Below are 8704 nucleotides of genomic sequence, written 5' to 3' on the forward strand. Positions count from 1 at the left end.
CTCGCATTTATTTAATAAAATAAATAAAATCCATTCGAAGTGCACTGATGTAAGACAGAGCAGTTATTGAAGTACAAAAAGAGTTGAACTATACAAACTAGTGTCCTAACAGTGAGCTTCAGCAGTCCTAGGCTGACATTTGGCCGTTTGATGATCAAATGTATTAGCTTGCTTTCAAGTGGAAGTGTGACAACCTATTACAAGTTTCATTATACAACTGCAATCAACCATTACCAGAATAAACCTTGTGCCGCATTTCATTCACCTGATATAAATACCCATAATGCAATTTGCAAGGCAAAGAGCCGACAATGAGGTACAGAAGTTAATTACATTTTTCATGTTTAAAAAAAACTAAAACTTTATTGGATTGAGTCAGTAGAACTGGGAAAAAAAACAATGAATTTGTATTCAGCCCGACTCACTAAACAGTTTCTCTAAACAAGTTTTACTGCATTACCAGGTGCATGTCTGCAGGGGTACTCTGCAGACACGCCAGTGGCTCTACCAGTAATGAATATTAAGAGACTAATAGTCCTTTCTTCGTGCATCTGGCTCAGTCAGACTGGATGGACAGCATTGGTGAACATTAATCTGCTAATTTTGCCACAGATTTCCAACTGGATGTAGTTCTGCACTTTGACCGGATCGTCTTTAGCACCCCATGTTTTGATCTAAACAATTTAAGTGAACGTTTGCCAAAGTCTGTATTGTTTTCTCCTGATAATTCAGTACACTGTTAGCTTTTTTTTTTTAAGTTTAATTTTGGTATGATCAAAAAAGTATATTCTTCTATTAGGCTGTATTGCTCTGGTAGCAGACGGTGCCCCTATGAGCTGCACCCTGGATCTCTAAAGCTCCTTCAGATTTACCAATTTTGTGGCTCTTTGCTGCTTCCCTAATATAAATTAAATACATGTAAAACTACAGTTTTCTTCCACCTCTGGTGTGCATTTCTTTGTCCAGATCTATAAACATAAAATCCCCAAATTCCAGAGGGAAATTCCTGTGTTTTTTGTTTGCCAGAAAATGTTCACATTGAGAGTTGAACTTCCTTTTGTGTGTCTGCTGAGGCACAGAGTTGTATGAGGGAAGACTTCATCAGTGATAGTTGTGTTGCTGGTGCATCCAGATGCATAGATGAGGTTCCAGTAGTGAGTCACTGTAACGGTGGTGAAAGCACAGTACTGAGGTGTAAAGTTAGTGCCTCTACACATCCAATGGAAAACTCCAGAGCTGCGGCTGGACCATATAGGAAGGCTGTCCACTGGAGAAAGCCTCTTTTAGATTATGTGGCAATGCTGCCATCTAGGGGACGGAAGCAGAGCTGCTGCTTTTAATCTTATATTGTCCCTTTATACTAAATCTGTCAGAGACGGAGGCTTCAGCTTGTCCCCCATTGATATGAACTCCAACCAGTTGCTCCACAGACCCCTTGAGTAGACGCCAGTGTCCACCACGAGTCCCCAGCAGGCCCGGCGGGCGGTTTTCTCCCTCAGTGCAATGCGTGCCTCCCGCTCTGTCACATTATAGCTGATGTTTATGACTTGCACTATGAGGAGGTGCAGGAGGCCGCCTGTCACAATGCTGCTGTACCAGGCACAGGTGAAGCAGAGAGCAGAACTGGAGAAGATAGAAAGAAGAAGTCAGACATTTGAAAGCTAACCAAACAAGGTTAAAATGGTTTCATTGTTTTTATTTAATATTAATTTCCGATTTTCTATTCTATTTTACTTTTCATTTGGTTTTAGTGTTTGTTAGCTAGTTCAGGTTTTTTGAAAAACACTTAGTTTCATTTTAGTTTTCATAAGTCTCAGTTATAGATTTTGTCTTTTAATGTAATACAACTGAAATATTGGGGGAAATAAAAAGAAAAAATAGAAATAAAATCTCAGATAAGAACAGACCGCTGCAGCAACACAAATGACCTGACTGCCCCGCCCACCATTTTCTTAGGTAACGCAGAACAAATAAAAAAATAAAATAAAACAGCTACTGGAAATTAGAACACATATTAAAGCGTTATAATAAAGAGAAGTGTAAACTAAGCACATTTTCTTTTAAATTTTTGTTGTTTTTAAAGCTACAGTGTGTAATAATTACAGGGATATGCAGTCAGAAATGTAATATATTATACATAACTATGTTATTTATCATCATCTACGAGCTCAGCCTCTTAACCTTAATATTTGCGTTGCCTTAGAATTCGTTATTTATAATTACATAGGAGCGGGTCTCGCAGCCATGGAGGCAGACATCTTTGCGCTACGGCAGCGCAGAGCCAACAAACTAGCGATTGCGAGATCGCCCATTACGCTCGAAAGTAACTACGGCAAGTTAAGAGAGATGAACTGAGACGGTACTGACCAATAGATGGCAGTATTATGCCTGAGAATACTATCTGTAAAATTATCTATGTAAACAAACCTCATCACTTGAGAAGGTAGGTGATGTGGACGTCGTGGAAGACATTTTGTCCCGTAACGCTCGCCGTACTGTTGGGGGGGAGAAGCGGTGGGGGGGAGATGTTCATGTTGCTGCGGTCTGCAGTCTGGACGTTAGATGTCGCTAAAAATTACACACTGTAGCTTTAATTCTTGTAAGCTATTATTACAGTTTCGACCATTTTTTTTTTTTTTTTTTTGCAACACCAAGTTTTTATTTAATTTCAGTTAATGACAATGTTTTTCGTCATTTCACTAATTATAGTTAATAACCTTAGTCCCAACGCAGTCAACATAAACCATAGAGAGGCTTTCAGTGTTCCTGCAGAGACAAATACATCAAAACATCATGGAGGATGGATGATATCAGCGGGAATGACTGCAGGGAACAAAACCTCACTTCATAAAAAAATAAATAAAATGGCATAACAAAAAACTATCTAAAATAATAGTCTAGGTATATAGATAGAAAATCCTATTCATATTCTGGGGCTAATACTTTTGGAATATACAGCCTGCACAACATTATCAAAAACGTTTGAACTTTTATTCCTCATGTTCCTAACAGACGGAACGCATTTCACTGAGATTTCTGATGACAGATCAACAAACTAACGCATAACTGAAGTGGATGCAATGCACTTGTGAAGTATACAATGAAGGAAAAGTCGCAGCCTGAATGTTTACAGCAGGCAGAGACATACCCCCATGGATAAACAGCTGTATTTAGAGTGAAAGGTTGTTCTACAAGGTATTTACTTAGTTCAAATTAGAAAAGCACTCTGGGAGCACAGACTTTGTTTAAGTAGCTCATTAGTAGAACAAGTCATTTAGGGGACACAGCAAACATCAATAGTGCACGAGAGAAAGCTGTGTACTCATTTTCTGACGAAACTTACAAAAACCTTGTCATTACAATAGTATCATATCATAGAGCTGATGTTTTTAAAAATAGGAAAGTGGACCAACTAGAACCTGAACTGGTTGTAAACTCCAGGGCAGTAGAGTAAGGCAGTGAGGACGCTTTGCTGGGGACACACGCTCCGCAGCACCAGGCCGATGCCGTACATGGACGTCAGCAGGAAGAAGACCAGAGTGAGCAGGAAGCTGCCGTGATTGGCCTGGCCCACACAGTTGTTTATCCTGCCTCAGGACAAACAGCTTCAGTCAAGGCACAGAAAGAGTCAGACCCAAACTTAAACCTGATTAATTCACTCTGCAGACACAAGCAGGAACTCATATTGGACTGAAGAGGTAGTACTTAGACTATGTTTGGATCACTGTTGTTATACAAGTAAAAAAAATAAATAAAGGTTTGTTATCACTAAGTTGCAACTCCTTCATTAGAAGTAAACAAAGTACCGTAAACAAATATCTTCTCACAGGAAGAAATATATTTTTGATATCCAACTATAAAGGTTTCACTCTAATTTAACGTGGTTGAATGTTAGCAGTTTTTCTGACCATCCACGGGGTTCGGTGGATGATTTGCTACTCTTTTAGGAAGAATTGAAGCCAGTACAAAAAGGGTGGTTTTAAAGTTCTGGAAAAATTAACAAACATTCAGCAGAGTTGGGATCAGAAGCTTAATGCTGACCACCTTTATCTTGTCCAAACTTGTTCTACTGTGTGTTTTGGGAAAAAATTCCACCTTCTTATGTAGGTATATATATTGGAGCTGACACTGCCTTGAGGACCAGGATTGAAAAACACTGTTTTAGAGTCTCTATACTGCAGTTAATGATTAATAACTAAATTAATAGATTTTTTTCAATAATCGATTAATCACAATTAATCTGATTAACTGTTTCAGCACCGATATATATACAGATTAATGTGTGCTGGTTTTTATTATTTTGGCCTCAGAGCGCCAAGGCCACAACATGTCTAAGAGAGGGGGGGTTGCTATCCTCTTAGGGAGTTTTTGGCCATAATATGAGGTAGTTCTCAAAACATTTAGACTCTTTCTCAAACTACCTGATTTTTGCTGTAGGTAGAAACGCATGGAGACCTTCACAGCTTTTCTGCAGGGTTAATTAGGGAGACACTAACTTTGGCTAGTCAGAACAGGGCTGAATATCATGCAATAAGGTCTGTATGATGTTGCTGTTGATCTCTCTGCAAAGATTAAATAAAATGCAGACTGACAGAAATCCATTGATCTCCTTTTATTGAACTGGAGTTAATATTTGAATACCTTTTTCCCTTGTCATGTGCGTTTGGTTTGTTTTCCTGCCAGTTGGGTCAAATTTCAATCATCTGAACCAAACTGTTTTTATTACACGTTAAATTGTTTAGTTAAGGCGAGCATAAACTGGAAGCTTATGAAAAGCTTTCAACAAGCTGTAAAACAGGCAGCGCCATGTAAATCTGAAGTTAGCCTTTACCTACATTCAGAAGTACGTTTATGGTCAGCTGGGAAAAAAAGCCAAAAATGACTAGCATATCTGTATAAACAAGGAGGACTCTTTAAACCTTCCAACAAGGTGTGAACGGTCAAGCATGGTAGTGGTAGAATCATGCAAATGGATAAAGCAGGAAAATTTAACCTGCATTAAGCTTCAGAAGGGTTTTAAGAATAATCTATGGGCAATTTTCTTCCACTAAAAACCAAACAGGTTAAAGTAGGGAGGATGTAGGAGACTATGCCTTGACATTAAAATGATGTTATGGCAGAAGCTGGTAAAGAGTGATTTTGTTCTATTAATAAAAAGGATGCATTCATTTGATCCTGATTATGGTTAATAAAATCGAAAATAAATTCAAACCTATGCATCTAATTCTTGTTTTTAAAAATTATGAAAGGTGTTTAAATAAAAAAAAGAAAAAGAAAAAAAAACTGAGATGTGGCAAGTAAAAAAACCCACCAGACACAGTGGTGATCGAGACGCTGCACGCAGACGCCACAGATCCGACAATGCCCTGCCCTTGGTGGCCGCTCCACCCTGCAGACTGAGCACCAGTTCCTCCGCCTATCTTCCTTCAACTCCGACCCTTCCTGCTCTGATGATCCCATCCGACTCACTGCTGTCGACACTTCCAGCTTCCCTCCGTTGAAGTGGGCGTCTCCATCTGCCGGGGGGCTGTAATACGTCACCGTGCTGTGGACGGCCCGTTTGTCCAGCCGAACGATGCCAGGATCTCTCCTGGTGTGCAGAAGAGTCAGCAGGGTGAGGATGACTCCTGAACTAACAGCTGCCAACTCAAACTGACCCACATCCCCACGTGGGAACACTTCCCAGATGAACAGGTAATACATGTACGCCAAAGAGAAGAGGGCCAGGCTGAGGAAGAAGAGGGTCTGCCCCTTTTTTCGGTGGATGAAGTAGTAGTACCACAACACCAGGCCGGGCAGAGCCGTCAGAACCAGCACCCCAAGCAGAATGTGGAGAGCTGCGAGGTGTAGCAGGCCGGGAAGGAGAATGAGAGGAGGGATGATTGATAGATCCAGCTTTCGGGCTCCGCCCCAAAACCATGGTACCCGGATCCGGTCTGAGATCACTGCAGTCACATGCGACAAGGATTCAGGTTTCTGAGGCTCTCTCTTTAGAAACCTGTAGAAACAACAGAACAAACTGATTAAGAAGCGTCTTTACAGCTTCCATCGGGTCAGAGTTCATGAGAAATGGTGAAATGTACCAGGTTTAATGTTCACTGAAAACAAAACTGAGCAAAATTAAAAAATTTAGGGCAGATTCATTTGTGATCTTTTATAATTGGATTCCAGGCAGATTAGATTTGACCTAATTTAGTCTTAGATAAACTTTGTCATTTCTGTATAGAAAACGAAATTCCGTTTCACACTGAAATGAGCAGCTTCCAACAGTGAACCAGTGGAGTTAACATTAGCATTTATCAAGTGCAGCAGTGATCAGAATCTAAACAGTGTAGTAGAAAAGAAACCTGTTTAAAAATAATGGTGCAAAAGCGTATTAATATGAAAAGGTTCAGTGCGTTTTATGTTCAAAACTGCATTCTCTTCTCCAGTGACCATGTTAAGATGAAACACGGACATCGGTCCTCAATTTCCAAAACTTTATCATGGTTTATGGCCTAACAATGTGAAGCCTCTTCCCAGAGGGCAGCAGGGAGAACAGTCCATGTTGGGGGTGTGAGGGGTCACTGATGATGTTACAGGCTCGGGACATGCATTGCTGGGATGAAAGGTCCTTAATGTAGTGAATAGGAGCCCAAAGGATCCTCACGTTCTTCCAGTCTGAGGCGCTGCAACCTCCACACCACATAGTGAGACAGCTGGTCAGAACGCTCTCTATGGTGCTTCTGTAGAAGGTGGTGAGGATGGGCGGGGCAGGTAGGCTCTCCTCATCCTACGTAGGAAATACAATTTATTTTGTGCCCTCTTGACCAGTAAGTTGGTATTCACAGACCAGGTGAGGTTGTGTGTGATGTGCACCCCAGGAATTTGGTGCTACTGACCACCAGCAGAGTTGTGGATGAGCAGTAGAGCATGGTTAGACTGGTTCTTCTGGTCTTCTGTAGTGTAGTGTACTCTGCAAACTTCACAATGTGATTGTTACTGAACCTCGGGGTGCTGTTGTGTGTCATTGGAGTGAACAGCAGGGGGCTTAGAACGCAGCCCTGAGGAAGCCTGTGCTCTTATGACATCAGAGATGTTTTGTCCGACCTGGACTGACTGTTGGTCTGTTGGTGAGGAAGTCTACTAGTTGCAAAGGGATGTGTTGAAGCCCAGATGTTGCAGTTTTCCTATCAGATGCTGTGGGATGATGGTGTTGAAATTTGAAATGAATTCCAGGAACAGCATCCGCATGTGGGTGTTCTTCTCTAACACATGTGCTGGGCCTGGGGCCATCCTTGGGGTGACTCTCCTCAGAGTCTTCCACACATCTGCTGTGTTAAGGCAGTGTGCCTCCTCTGCCTGATGGGGACCAGCTTTTACTGCTGGGGTGCTGTTTAGCGCCTCAAACCTTCCAAAGAAGTTGTTTAGTCCATTTAGGAAGTCAGCATCAGCTACAACCACAGGGGAGAAGGGTGAGTTGTATTCTGTAATCTCCCATACACCTTGCCACATCATCCTGGTGTTGTTGGCATCATGAAAAGATCCTGGATTTACTGACTGTGGTTCTGCTTCGCTGACCTGATGGCACAGTTCAAGTTGGCTCTCGCTGTTCTCAGTGCCTCTTTATCACCAGACTTGAAAGCTAAGTTCTGTGCTTTTAGCGATTTCCGAACCTCTCCATTCATCCAGGGTCATTGGTTGGCCCGGTTGATGATGTTCTTTGTGGTGCTGCTGACATCTTCAATGCATTTGTTGATGTAGGCTGACACAGTCATGGCAAACTCATCAATATTGATCTTGTTGTCATATGTTGCTGCAGATTTTAACATGTTCCAGTCAGAGCACTCGAAACAGCCCTGGAGTGCCTCCATGGTGCCCTCCTTCCACACTCTCACCTAGCTTCTGCTCTGATCAGCAGGGGCTTGTATGCAGGAATTAGCATTACCTCTGCTCTTCAGTGGTCTGAAGAGCAGAGGTGGGGGCGGCGGGCTGCTCTATATGCGTCTTTTACATTAGTGGAAACCAAGTCTAGATTATTCACTCCCCGAGTAGCAAAATCCACATGTTGGTAAAAATAAGGGAGAACAGTCTTTAAATTGGTTTGGTTAAAATCTCCAGCAATAATGAAAACGCCCTGCGTGTGTGCAGGTTGAAGCTCAGAGTCTGACAGAGAACACTCATGGCCTCTTCTGTATTAGCGGTGGGAGGCACATACAGCAGTGATGCTAACAAGAGTAAACTCCCTCGGCAGTTGGAAGGTCTGCAGTTAACAGTCAAAAGCTCAATGTCCGGAGAGCAGAAGCTGGCGACAGATCTAGCATTTTTACACCAGTTGATGTTGATGTAAACACACAGCCCCCCCTCCTCAGGTCTTTCCGCTGAGTTTACCGTTTCTGTCAGCGCATAATAGAGCGAGTCCATCCAGGCTAACGGGGTTGTCCGGTATTGATGAGTTCAGGCATGTCTCTGTCAGGATGACTGACAGTTATTAAACTCCCTTTTTGAAGAGAGTTTTGAGTTGTACGTGATCCATTTTGCTGTCCAGTGAGCGGATGTTGGAGAGCAGCAGTGAAGGGAGTGTTGGTTTGTAGGGGTTCGCAGTTAGCCCGGCTCTGCAGCCTCACTTTCGCTGTCGGTCACAACGTCTTCGCTTGCTGCTCCTCTGGCGTGTGCTGCTCAGAGGGTCCACTGCTTTGTGGGCATCGTGGCCATGTGCCCGAAG

The 8704-nt window shown here is 42.3% G+C and overlaps 1 protein-coding gene across 2 annotated transcripts in view; it reads right to left on the bottom strand.

Annotated features, from left to right (window-relative positions):
* Positions 1 to 13: 13 nt before the first annotated feature.
* The window catches only part of zdhhc23 (zinc finger, DHHC-type containing 23), a 15938-nt gene continuing 7247 nt past the window's right edge, over positions 14 to 8704 (bottom strand). Inside the window, exons 3-5 of one of the 2 annotated variants that reach the window (XM_015395301.1) lie at positions 5312 to 5998; positions 3420 to 3587; positions 14 to 1623 (exon numbers count right to left, since the gene is read on the bottom strand). In XM_015395301.1, the coding sequence (XP_015250787.1) occupies positions 1356 to 1623; positions 3420 to 3587; positions 5312 to 5998 (1123 nt within the window). In that variant the 3' untranslated portion in view covers positions 14 to 1355. The remainder of the gene's footprint in view (positions 1624 to 3419; positions 3588 to 5311; positions 5999 to 8704) is intronic. The other variant, XM_015395302.1, reaches the window with a different exon arrangement.

Source organism: Cyprinodon variegatus, unplaced genomic scaffold, assembly GCF_000732505.1.
Source record: "Cyprinodon variegatus isolate N-32 unplaced genomic scaffold, C_variegatus-1.0 Scaffold736, whole genome shotgun sequence".
Classification (NCBI taxonomy): Eukaryota; Metazoa; Chordata; class Actinopteri; order Cyprinodontiformes; family Cyprinodontidae; genus Cyprinodon; species Cyprinodon variegatus.